We start from the raw sequence: 13,362 nt of genomic DNA, 5'->3' as shown, positions 1-13,362 counted from the left end.
CCCCACCTCTGCCCCACACCCCGGAGACCCCCAGGGCTGCTCCACAGGGATGTCACAGCATCCACCTTAATGTCACACTGCTGATCAACACCTGGGGACTCTCCGTGTCACCCCATAAAGAGAGGATCCCGCTGCAGACCCAGAGCCCAGAGGCAGCCCCTCCACAAGGAAGGATGTCAGGAAGGTTTCCGCAGGGGCAGGGCGGCCGCGTGGGCTGGCAGAGCTGTTTGCCTTGCAAATGAGCTCAGGAAGGTGCCGGTGGCAGGAGGAGCACGCCGGGTGAGTCACCTGGTCCCTTATCGCAGGAGTGATTTAAGGTGCGGTTGGGTCTCCCATGTCGCAGGGCACCAGGGAAAACAATTTTAGGAGGGAGGAGGGAAAGAACCGAGCCTGGGAAAGTGGGGCTTGCCCAGCAGAGATGTGCTTGGACACAGAGAAGAGGCTCCCCAGGCAAGCCCTGCTCCTCAGCTGCTTCTGAGGAAGTCAGAAAACACACCTGGCAAAAAGGGGGATGAGAGGGCCAGAGCTGCAAAGGGATCTGAGCTCTGAAAAATGAGCCACTAATTCTAATTGAGCCACTGGGACGTGTTTGGGGACAACAACCAGCGCTGGTCCCTTCAGAGCCTCCTGCAGACCCCATTTCCAAGGGGCTGGAGGAGTGCTCAGCATCCCCTGCCTGGGCACAGCTCCAAGGAGAGCGCTCCAAAAGCCCCCCAGGGGATGCAGGCAGGGCTGGCACAGACAGGCTGCACCTGCAGGACCCGCTGCCCGGCGCTGTGGCTGCACACACGGCGAGCCTGGGCACTCCTGCTCCCCATTTCTGGGCAGCCAGGCGCAGCGAGCCTCGGTGGGCAGCAGCCCAGTGCCACACGTGCCCAGTGGTGGCTGAGGGAAGGCGTGTGGGCACAGGTATGTGCAGCTCAGGCGTGTGGGAGCAAGTGCTTTCAGCGCAGATTATAGAGCCGGGCAGCTCCTGCCCCAGGAATCCCATCCAAGTCAGCATTCCTGCCTGAGCTCAGCCTCTCCTACACGCAGCAGCGTGGGGCAGGAGCTGGCACGGCCCCACATCCCCCCTGCCCGGGGCTGCGGGCACCTTTGGGCTCCTGAATCAGCCTAAGGAAACACCCAGCCATGCCCCAGGGTGGCCCTGCTGTCACCCACCCTGTCCTCGTGTCCCCAGGCAAACATTCCCGGGGGGAGCAGGGGGGCATCGCTGGCCTGGCTGTGCCCAGGAGTGACACGGGACAGGTCCCCAGGCTGGGCAGAGATCCCCCGGCCTGTCCTGCCACGTCCAGGGAGCTGCCTCAGCCCGGGGCTGGCACTGCCCTGTCCCCCAGCCCGGGGCTGGCACTGCCCTGTCCCCCAGCCCGGCTTGGTGTCCCTGCAGCGATCCCCGCTGCCCATCGTCTGTGTGCGACACTGAGGGGACAGCGGGAGCCGCCACTGCCTGTGCAGGGCAGGGCTGGGAGCACAGAGTGACCCCGTGCCCAGGAGGGGCTGGCCCAGCTGTCACCCCCACATGTCCCCGTCCTCACCCCACCGACCCCGCGCCGCTCAAACCCATCTGATCCCCCAGCCCTGAATGGGGTGAAGCAGCTTCTGGCCAGGGGAACGGGGGCTGAGGGTCCCTGCAGGGTCACACCCTGCCTCTCACAGCCCGGGGACAGCCTGTCCCCTGCCCGGCTCCTGTCCCCGTCCCTGCCCGGAGCTTCCCGGCTCCTTTTCCCACCGCTCGCCCGTCCCGGCCCGTCCCGTCCATGCCGGAATCCCGGCGGGGCGGCCCCGGCAGCCCCTGGCTCACCCCAAGGTGCTGATGAATCCATTGACGGAGCCCTCGGCGTACAGGGAGACGATGTCCCCGATGTGCAGGAAACTCGACATCTCATTCATGGTTACCCTGCCCCGGCGCGGCGCCGCTTCCTCCTGCAGTCACCTTCCCGGGCCGAAATCCAGCATGGGCCAGCGGAGCCGGGGGGGTGTCCCCGCTCCGGGGGTGAGGAGGGGTCTCTGCTCCGCCGGGGGGGCGATCCCAGCCCGGCTCCTGCCGCCAGCAGCACCGGGAGCGGGACGGGAGCGGAGCCCCACGCACAAGTTTTACATGTGCCGGGCAGGAAGGGAGCCGGGCAGGGAGGGAGGAGGAAGGCGAGGAGGAGGAGGAGCGGGGGGGCGGGGGATGAAGCTCAGCTAAGTGTCCGCATGGGCTCTGTCCGTCTGTCCGTGCCCCGTCCCGCACAGCTGCGCTACCTGCGGCCAATGCGGCGGGATCAGGAAGTCCCGCCGGCAGCAGCGAGCGGGGAGGGGACCCGGGGCCGCCCGGGACGGGGGGGGGCACCGGAGGCCCCACCCCCGCACCCGCCTCCCGCCGGGGGGGGGCGGCGGCTGCGAGCCCCGGTGCCCGGGGGCAGCCCCGGTTCGGCTCCGTGACCCCCGAGCCCCGGTGCCCGCGGGCAGCCCCGGTTCGGCTCCGTGACCCCCGAGCCCCGATGCCCGCGGGTAGCCCCGGTTCGGCAGCCCCGGTTCGGCTCCGTGATCCCCGAGCCCCGGCACGGACCCCGCCTCGGGCCGCTCAGAGCCAGCACGGAGCCCCCAGCCCAGCCCGGGGGTCTCTGCCCCGCTTGGGACAGCCCCGGGGGTCGCGGGGAGACCCCCAGGCACCGACAGCGAGCGGGCACTGCCGCCGCTCCTTCGCTGTCCCCGACCCCTCCCGTGCCGCCCCTGGATGCAGCCCCTGCTCAGGTGGCACCGCGGGAGCCTCAGGTCCCTGTCCTGTCCCTGTCCCCGTCCCTGTTCCTTTGCCTTTCACTGTCCCTGTCCCCATCCCTGTCCCCGTCCCTGTTCCTTTCCCCATCCCTGTCCCCGACCCCCTCCCTGTTCCTGTCCCCATCCCTGTCCTTATCCCAGTTCCCATCCCTGTCCCCTCTCCCTGTCCCCGTCCCCTGTCCCCGTCCCTGTCCCGCAGCAGGGAGAGCCCCAGGTAAGGTCCAGGCGGCTCTCGCTGGATTTTTCTGCCATTTTTCTGCCACTCGCGGTTTTCCTGCAGCCCAGGTGGCTCCTGCCGCTCCCAGCAGGGCCAGCTCGCACCTGCTCGGCCTCCCGCCAGCGCTGTCCCCTCCTGTCCCCTGCCACGGTGACATCCCGGCCCTGGGAGCAGCACAGGGCTCGCCCAGCACCCAAAAGGGGACATCCAACCCCTCCAAATCACCACCAGGAGATGTGGGCAGGGAGGAGAGACCCCCACGCTCTCCTCCAGAGCCCACCCTGCCCCTGAATCCTTTAAGGAGCCTTCCCAACACCTCCAGGCTGGGCCAGCTCTCCCAAATTAACACTGGTGGGGAAGGAGCACGTCCTCAGAGCATCTTCTGGACAGCACAAGCGACCCAGTTCTTCACTTTAATTAAAATTTGCCTGCTGTAAAAACAATATCGGGAGAGGAAAAAAAAAAAGAAAAAAAAAAGCAGCATGATGCTTTTCTCATTTATTTCCCTCCTGTCCTCTTTTCTCGCAAACAAACACAGGTTTCGGGAATATAAACCTTGCCCTAAATAGTGATTTTTTTTTTTTTAATTTTTTCCACTAGGAAACGGACAGGTCCCCTGGCAGAACAAAGGGAAAAAAATTAGTGCAATTCCTCTGGGGGGGAGATGCGAATTCAGGTCCATCAGGATTAGCTGCGTTTTCAGCACAGGACAAATTTAGAAGCCTTTATCTCAGGGCAACAGAGGGGGAAAAGAGAAGATCATGAGAAAAAAAAAAAAACCAACAAAAACTCACTGCTTTTAGAAGCAAATGAAGGTTTCACAACAGGAGCTCAAGGGAAGCCCCAAGGAACCAAAGTCCCGAACTTCACACCTGGATCAGCTGCTCTGAGCACAGACATGAGCAGTGCCGCAGCTGAGGGGCACCGTGGCTGTGCCACACCAGTGCCAGCAGCCTCACCGGGCATGGCTGGGCAAGGAAAACCCTCTGGAAGCGCAAAAAAAACCCCCGTGGCACTACACAAACACACACCTGGCGTGGTTTCTGCCCCCCTGGACAACCGGGAACAGTGGGACAGAGCCTCCATCCCACCCATGGCACCACCGGGGTGCTGCCAGTGCCCAGCCAGGCACTGAATGTCCCAACTCAGCTGAGGAACCCAAAATATTCCAGGGGTGTCACCCTGCCCCCTCTGAACCCTGGGACTGGTGACACAACATCCCCAAATCCTCCCTGGATGGAGCTGGGATGGATGAAACCCTCCTCATCCTCCAGCTCTGGGACAGCTCTGTCCTTGTGGGGGACACAAAGAGGGACCCCCAGCACCCCAAATGGGCACAAACAGGGACCCCCAGCACCCTGAGATTGGTGACAGCTCTGTCCCTGTGGGGGCACAAAGAGGGACCCCCAGCACCCCAAATTGGCACAAACAGGGACCCCCCACACCCTCGGAATGGTGACAGCTCTGTCCTTGTGGGGACACAAAGAGGGACCCCCAGCACCCCAGATTGGTGGCATCTCTGTCCTTGTGAGGGACACAAACAGGGACCCCCAGCACCCTGAAATTGGTGACAGCTCTGTCCCTGTGGGGGGCACAAACAGGGACCCCCAGGAGGTCACCAAGGTTTGTCCCAACACGAGCAGCAGCACGGGCAGGTGGCTTCAAGGAAAGGGAAATGAATTTTCTCTGGGGCTCAGTGGATCTCAGGTGCCCTCAGCGTGGCTGTGCCCACACTGAGCCATCCCCCTGCCCACCCTGGGTGTCCCCACTCTGCACAGGGTCCCTCGGTGGTCCCAGCCTGCAGGGACACTCCGTGCATGGGCTCAGAGCCCGTGGGGAGCTGCAGGTGAGGGGGAGCCCTGGCCATGGGGATGCTCCTGGTGGCCACCTTGCCATGCCAGCACTGGCCCAGGCCCCGGGAGACAGAGCAGTTAAAAATAAGAACATTTCCTTCCTTCACCCCTACTTTAAGCCGTGTGATAAATAAAAACTGGGAGTTTCTGCCTCCCGGAGAGGAAGCGGCTGCGAGGAGGCTGCCAGTGAGTCAGGCCAGCAGAAATCATCCCCGCTCCTGAGCACAGCCTCCATCCCATCCCATCCCTGGCAGGCCCGGGAGCCACATTCCTTTCTCATGCTGAAATTGCTCCTCTGAAGGAGCTGCAGGGTCCCCTCCCTGCCCCAGGCCCCCGCCCTGCCCGCCGGGTGCTCCCTTGGCAGAGCTCCCCTTACCTGCCCACCCTTCCCACGCTGGCAGGGAGCATTCCCTGCACTGGGATGGCGTTGGATTCCCCGAACAGATCACCCAGGGTTGGATCCTCACCCCCAAAGCTCCACAGGAGCCTGCTTGGAGCTCAGCTGCGTCCAGATGCCCTGGGAAGGGATGGAGCAGCTGGGAAGGGCAGATGGGTGCTGGTGCCCAAACAGCTTCCCAGCACCCTGCCAGGGCTCCCTCTGGCTTCTGGTCCCCTCAGGAATCCCAAACCAAGGCCGGCAACTCAAGGGTGGAACCGCTTGGAAGAAGAAGAAGGAGAAAAATAACTGTGGCTGCCTTTGTTTGAGGAGGAGGGAGGGAGACACTCGGTCCCTTGTGCCGGGCAGAGCAGGCAGTGAGAGGGCTCTGCCGAGGGTCAGGCAGAGGACGGGGGGTTCTCGGGCCAGGAGGGGAATTTGTCCCCACGTCTGGTGGCTCTGGGGGCAGCAGTGGGGTCAGGAGCACCCAGAGGCAGCACAAAGCCTGTGTGGAGCCTTTCAGCTGCTGCCCCATCCTCCCACTCCAGAGACAAGCAGCATCAGGGCTGGGATGGATGAAACCACGACTGACCCCAGGCCAGAAAAAAGGGTTGTTTCAATCCCATTTCTCCTTCTGGGCGAGCGTCTCAGAGCACAGAGCACGGAACAAAATCGCTCCTTTGGCGCAGAACGTCCACAGCCACGAGAGTGACACCCCAAATCTGCTCCGAGCTGCAAACCCCAAACCTCCCCCTGCAGCAGCCGCTTGAAAGGCGCCCCAAGGTCTGCGGGGGAAGGGCTGAGCCCCCTCGGGTGATTTCATGACGGGAGGAGGCGGCAGCAGCTCCCTCCTGCCCGTCCCAGCCGTGCCCGGCCGGCTCCGGCGGCGGCTGTGCCGGGGCTCCCGCGGGAGCAGCCGCTCTCCCCTGAAATAGCTCTCAGACTGGATGACTTTGGCCCACATCCTCAAAGGTGCAGAGGCTCCGGGTTACCTCGGGGCACCCCAGCCCCAAAACACACCCGCAGCGGGGGCAGGAGGGGGCTGGGAAGGAGGAGATGCTCGGGGCTGCCTGGTGGGTCTGGGAGAGGGGGAAAGCAGAGGAATTGCCAGAGGAATATGGGGTAAATTCCTCAAACCCCACTCTTCTCCTTGCCAGAGGAATATGGGGTAAATTCCTCAAACCCCACTCTTCTCCTTGCCAGAGGAATATGGGGCAAATTCCTCAAACCCCACTCTTCTCCTTGCCCACCTTGCCAGAGGAATATGGGCAAATTAAATTAAATTCCTCAAACCCCACTCTTCCCCTTGCGGTCTCTGCATCCAAACCCATCCTGCTCCAATCAGGAGCTGAGAAAAACAGGAAGAGAACACCCCACAAACTCCTTTCCTCCCACTCTCCCTCCTGGGAAGGGTTAAACGGCACTGGCATGGAAGACACTTTGTACTTGGATTTAAAAATACAGCCAAATTCCTCAAACCCACTCTTCTTTTGCCCACCTTGCCATCCATGCATCCAAACCCATCCTGCTCCAATCAGGAGCTGAGAAAAAGGAAATACCCCCTACAAACTCCTTTCCTCCCACTCTCCCTCTTGGGAAGGGTTAAACGGCGCTGGCATGGAAGACACTTTGTACTTGGATTTAAAAATACAGCCAAAATCCTCAATGCAAAGAATATGGGGTAAATTCCCCAAACCCCACTCTTCTCCTTGCTGTTCATGCATCCAAACCCATCCTGCTCCAAGCAGGAGCTGAGAAAAATGGGAAGAAATCCCCCATAAACTCCTTTCCTCCCACTCTCCCTCCTGGGAAGGGTTAAATGGCGAAGACACTTTGTACTTGGATTTAAAAATACAGCCAAAGCCCCCGTGGCCCAGCGCCATGCAAGGCGCAGGTATATTTCCACACTCGAGCCAATAACCTTCCCCGAGGGAAATTTAGGCTTTTTATGATTAAAAGGGGAAAAAATAATAGTGGGGAATTAAATATAGTACAGAGCTCGAGAACAATTAGCAGTTGCTGTTAGCGACACCGGGCCAAGTTTGGGACAAATGCCACGGTTGTGTGGGAGCAGCGGGGTTGGGGACAGCCAGGGGGTGACACCTGGGAAGGGAAGGATGCTCTGGCTTTGCCAGGTGGCCCTCGGGAGCCCCAGACCCCTGGGAGGAGCCTGCGGGCTCCGGCCACACCTCACGGGCAGGGTTTTCTCCTGCCTTGGCTTTATCGAGAGCAAATGGAAGTGTTTGCACAGGCTTGTAACTCCCCTAATGAGCAAACACGGGTTAATTGGGGGGTGGAGGAGGGGTTGGGGCTGCCAGCTGTACCCTCAGCCCGGGTCAGGTTGGCAGAGGGAAGAGCCCTGTTCATCACTTCCCATCCCTTCCCTCAGCTGCCCAAGAGGTTTTGCACTGCCCAGCCCTCCCGTGTGCAGCCGCCTTCAAAATCCTCCTCAGCTGTGCCCCAAATCCGCTGCTTTTTCGCCCATTACAGCTGTGCCCGTGTGGGAGCAGCGCTGCCAGCCTCACTGGCTCAACCCCACAGGATTTACATCCCAGGAAAATCCTCCTTTATTCATGCAAGGCCTTCTCCTGCACATCAGGGCAGGACTCAGAGCAGAGTGGTCCCATCAGGGCTTGGAGCAGCCTGGAAGAGTGGAAGGTGTCAATGGCAGGAGGTGGAACGGGGTGAGCTTTGAGCTCCTTCCCACCCCAAACCAGCCTGGCATTCTGTGACAAACTGGAAAAATTCCCAAGCAGCTCCAGCAGTGCTGGGATCAGATCCCACAGCGTGCCCAGCCCCTGCAGAACCCCAAAGGGCTCCAGCAGGGCCAGGCACAGCCTCTCCTCCTTGCAGAGGGGTTGCCAGGCCACGCTGTGCTTCCTCTGCTCCCAAGTGGGCCATGCTGAGCCTCTCATGTGGCCTGTGGTCAGCGCACAGCCGTGAATGAAGGCACATCTTATCAGAGCCTGGCAGGAAATGTGCTCTGGGCACGGAGCCCACGGTGCCCTGCCAGCCCCAGGGCACGCTCAGCTCCATCCCAGCCCGAGCTGGGCTTTGGGGATGCTGTGCCAGGCAGGTTTGAAGCAGGGGGTGCAGCAGTGAGGCTCCTCTTGGGGGTGGTCTGCTCGGAAGGGCTCACGGCAATGTCACAGAGAGAAGGGGCAGAGCCAGCCCCGTGCTGGCTCCATTTCTCCCAGTAAAATCCCACATAAAATGGCTGAGCTGTGGTTTCTCCCCTCCTCCCCGGAGTTTTGAGGCAAGTTAGTGCCAATCAGCCTAATTACAGCCCTGGCTGAGCAAACCACAGCCTTGCCTTGCTTCCTGCTGAGTGACGGGCTGGGAAGCCAGTGGCCCGTGGGCTGTGCCTCTCTGTTAGCCAGGCCACCACCCCTGTCACACTGGGCATGTCCCCAAGGGGTGGGGGGACAGGAGATGCTGCCCCCCTTGGTGCACACAGCTGGCCAGGGCTCCTCCAGGTGACAGTGGAATGGAGGAATGGAGGTGCCAGCTTGGAGCTGTTCCCGCTTGGGTGGCACTGGGGATGCTCAGGGCAAAGCTGGAAGGGACCCTGTGCCCATCCCAGCATGGCAGGAGTGCCCTGGGCACCCTGCCCATGCTACTGGGACAGGATCATGGATGAGCTGGGCTGGGAGGATCTTAAATCCCATCCCACCCCTGCCATGGGCAGGAACACCTTCCACCATCCCAGGGTGCTCCAACCTGGCCTTGGGCACTGCCAGGGATCCAGGGGCAGCCACAGCTGCTCTGGGCACCCTGTGCCAGGGCCTGCCCACCCTCACAGGCAGGAATTCCTTCCGTATTATTCCTTCTGTGCATATTATTCCATCACCTCACACTGGGGACTGGGCGTGGGGGTAACAAAGCCTCATCACACACGGGTGGCTGTCCCTCCCAGGCAAGGGAAATCCTCACTCCCAAACCCAGAGAATCCTGACTCCCAAATCCTCACTCCAGGTGAGGGAAAAAAAAGGCATGTCCAGCCTTTCTCCCTTCATCTTCTTAGCCTCCACCTTCTGCTGTGATGTTGGCACTTTTAGATTAGTTTAGAGTAGAAGCTCGTAGTTTTTAGTATAAAAAGATAACACCACCCCGGGAGCAAGCAGAGTACCTCTGACTGTCTCAGCAAGACAAGAAAAAAAAATATAGATAAGATACAATAAACAACCTTAAGATGGAGAAATAAAGAGCTCTAACTCCTTCTTCAAGCGCCAGGCTGAGAAATGAGATTTTTTAACTTAGGGTCACTGTGACCAGCTAGAAACCCCGAGAGCAGGAGAGCAGCCTCATTCCAAGGGAAGCAGCGCTGGAGCAGCCGGACATCACCTCCATCACCTCCTGGGGTGAGTCAGGCTGTGCCAGGGCGGTCCCAGCTCCCAGCAGAGCCGCAGGGCGCTGAACAAAGGCGCGATCCCAGCTCGGAGGAGAGGGAAGAGTTAGTCACTGTCGGGCTGAGTCACTGCAGCCGGGACAAGGGACCGAGGGACAGCGCGGGGCGGGAGCGACTCTGCAGGGACTCCGCATGGAAATCAGTCTTGTGGCGGTGCCATAAACCGGGACAGGCACGGGTGGAGGGGGAAGAGGCAGAGCTGGGCAGGATTTACAGCTGGGGAGGAAAAAAGGGAGCCACACAATGCTCTGTTTTGTGGGGCTTTAAGAATTATAGGTGATATTGCGGCGTATTTCACACCCCAGCAGCAGAGCCCAAAGCTGTTTGCTGTGCTGAGCAGGGCTGGATGTGTGGATGAAGCAGCTGAGGATGGCCCATCCCTGGAAATATTCAGGACAGACCATAAAGATCCCCCAGTTCCATCCTCTGCCATGGGCTGGGACACCTTCCACCAGTCCAGCTTGCTCCAAGCCCTGTCCAACCTCCCCTGGAACACTTCCAGGGATGAAATAGGTGCATCTCGAGTCTGCAGAGGGGTTCAAGTCATTCCCAAATGCAAACCAGGAATGATATCTGCCTGGAAAAGCTGCCCCAGCTCTCAGTGCACCCCATGACAGGAGAATTTCCTACCCACGGCCGCCCCTGCCAAAGCTTGAATCATTTCTGTCTTCGAGGCAGAAAGTCAGAGGATTTCCTTGAAAATAGAGCCTTTGTTTGGCAAATATTTCTGCCATCTGCTCCGGGGCTGTGAGTGCCCTTTGTTGGTTTGATGCTGGTCCCTTCCTCAGCCAGGGCAGTGCCAGTGGCACAGAGGGGACCCTGTGGCCTGACTGAGCTGCCAGGGCAGGGAGGAGCTGCTGCCTGTGTCAGAGCCCAGGTTTGGTGTGTCAGAAATACCAGGCTACATCCTTAGCGGTTTGGAATTTGGGGCACAGATCGTGGAGCTGTTCTGTGCTTTTAGAGCACCTGAAAAAAATAAAATAAAATTGGGATCTGAAGCTGGAGGCGACCGCCTGGAGCCTCCCGGCCCCATCATCCTACAAATGGGTCATAATAAAAAATAAATTAGTGTGAGTCCACAGAAGGCTGCAGAGCTCTATCACTTTCGCAGGCTGAGGATCCCCATGAATATTTCATTTAAAATATTCTCCTCTGCTGGCTCGGATCACTGGAATATCCGAGTGGCTCGCATCTGTAATGCAACTCTACAGCAGCTTCATGAGCGCTGTGAATCTCAGCCTGGACATCATTCCAGGCCTTTCTTTCCCTCCAGGGTGTTGGTGCAGCACCCTGCATGAAGGAGCGCTTTGTGGAGGTGCAGCAGGAGCAGGACAAACTGGAATGGCTCAGGGCAAGGCTGCAGCGAGGAGCAGCGTGATGGAAACGGAGCTGGGGGAGCTCTCCAGCGCTGGATCCCGGTTTTCCATGGAGCAGGGGAAACCAGCGAGGCTGGCAGAGGCTTTTCATCACACAGGGTCCGTGAGCAGCTCCCCCTGCCCTCGCAGCACGGCGCTGTTTGTAAACAACCGCCTTAAAACACCTTAAAAAACCGCCAGCAGGATGTGGCAGCGTCACTGCAGCCGCGCCAGGGTGACAAATGATCTGAGATCTATCTATATGATGATCTATCTATATGTATGATCTAGATACATATCTATCTATAGATATAGATAGATATGTATCTATAGATAGATATGTATGGCACTCAGAGGGCGCCTCAGAGGGCCAAATATATTCTTTCATGATATATTCACAGAATCACAGAATAACGAGGTTGGAAGAGACCTCTAAGATCGAGTCCAACCTGTGCCCTAACACCTCAACTACAGCACCAAGTGCCATGTCCAGTCTTTTTTTAAACACATCCAGAGATGGTGATTCCACCACCTCTCTGGGAAGAACGTTCCAGTACTTTATTATTCTTTTCATGAAAAATTTCTTCCTAATGTCCAGCCTGTACCTTCCCTGATGTAGCTTGAGATTGTGTCCTCTGGTTCTGTCAGAGACCGACCCCACCCATCTACAACCTCCCTTCAGGAAATGTAGAGATCAATAAGGTCATCTCTAATCCTCCTCTTCCTCATGCTAAACAGCCCCAGCTCCTTCAAACGTTCCTCACAGGGCTTGTGTTCTTTCATATTATTAATATAATTTTTTCTATAAATTATTTTATAATAAAAAATAATATCTGAATAATAATATCTGAATTATAATATCTGAGCTCCCCAGCACAGCCTGGCTGAGGTGTCTCTGCTTCCCACAGGGACAAGGAGCTCGGTGACACTGAGGAAAGGCCTGGCTGTCCCTGCCAGGCTCCTCTCAGCTGCTTCCCTCAGAGGTGCCCAGAACTGTGGTGGTGTTCACAGGGCTCCTAGGATGAGGGAAGAGATGAGAATCTTGACTATTCCATGTTTCAGAAGGCTGATTTATTATTTTATGATATATATTATATTAAAAGAAAATTATATATTAAAACTACACTAAAGAATAGAAGAAAGGATTTCATCAGAAGGCTTGAAAGGAATAGAAAGGAATGATAATAAAATCTTGTGACTGACCAGAGTCCAAGACAGCTGGACTGTGATTTGCCATTAATTAAAAACAACCACATGAGACCAATCAAAGATGCACCTGTTGCACTCCACAGCAGCAGATAATTATTGTTTTTCTTTTCCTCTGAGGCTTCTCAGCTTCTAAGGAGAAAAATCCTGGCAAAGGCATTTTTCAGAAAATATCCTGGTGACACAGAACCCCGCCAGGAGCTGCCCTGCAGTGACTCAGTCGGGTCAAACCCTTCCTCCCAACACCTCGGTGGTGTTTGACACTTGCCCTGGCGGAGGCTGAGCTCTAATAATAACAACCCCCACATTTTCTAGAGCTTCGGGAAATCTCGGGCGGTTTTGCACAGCCTGGAGTCTATTTGGAGCTCAAGGCTTCTAAGGATGTGTCAAGGACGGAGAGTTTTGGTACCTGGGAAGGCATCATGGGAAGGGGCTGTTGCCAGGACAGCTCTGCTAAACCACACCGGCAGGAAAATGGTGATGGCTGAGTGAATTTGTCACTGTCAGGGTCTGGATTAAACACCCTGGGGGTGAGGCAGGGCGTGCATCTCTCTCACAGCCCAAATTTCAGGGTGGGCATCTCTCTTACAGCCCTGATTTCAGGCTGGCCAGGGTAGGCGTCACTCACAGCCCTGATTTCAGGGTGTGCATTTCTCATAGCCCCAATTTCATGGAGTGCATCTCTCACAGCCCAAATTTCAGCCTGACCAGGGTGAGCATCTCTCTCACAGCACCAATTTCATCTCTCTCACAGCCCCAATTTCATCTCTCTCACAGCCCCGATTTCAGTACGAGCATCTCTCTCACAGCCCCAATTTCATGGAGTGCATCTCTCTCACAGCCCCAGTTTCAGGCTGGCCAGGGTGTGCATCTCTCTCACAGTCCAGATTTCAGGCTGAGCACCTCTCTCACAGCCCCCATTTCAGTACGAGCATCTCTCTCACAGCCCCAGTTTCATCTCTCTCACAGCCCCGGTTTCATCTCTCTCACAGCCCCGGTTTCAGCCTGGCCAGGGCAGTTTGGGTTCTACATCCCGGTTCTGTGACGTTCCCCAGGGATGGGCAGGAAGGCGAGGCGGATCTGGGAAAGCCTCCAGCAGCTCAGGGCGTCACCAAACTGTGTCCCCACACCTGGAGCAGGTGCCCAAGCCCCGGGCAGGTGCGGGGAGGGAGCAGCGAGGCCGGGCC

The 13,362-nt window shown here is 58.0% G+C and overlaps 1 protein-coding gene across 1 annotated transcript in view; it reads right to left on the bottom strand.

The window, feature by feature from the left end:
- Positions 1-2,254, bottom strand: part of ITPR3 (inositol 1,4,5-trisphosphate receptor type 3) — a 40,176-nt gene extending 37,922 nt beyond the window's left edge. The window contains exon 1 of the mRNA XM_030965590.1: positions 1,802-2,254. Coding sequence (XP_030821450.1) covers positions 1,802-1,890 — 89 coding nt within the window. The 5' untranslated portion in view covers positions 1,891-2,254. The remainder of the gene's footprint in view (positions 1-1,801) is intronic.
- Between the last annotated feature and the right edge of the window lie 11,108 nt (positions 2,255-13,362).

This window comes from Camarhynchus parvulus, chromosome 26, assembly GCF_901933205.1.
Source record: "Camarhynchus parvulus chromosome 26, STF_HiC, whole genome shotgun sequence".
Taxonomy (NCBI): Eukaryota; Metazoa; Chordata; class Aves; order Passeriformes; family Thraupidae; genus Camarhynchus; species Camarhynchus parvulus.
The sequence above is the reverse complement of the archived record's forward strand: the minus strand, read 5'-3'. Positions and strand labels throughout refer to the sequence as shown.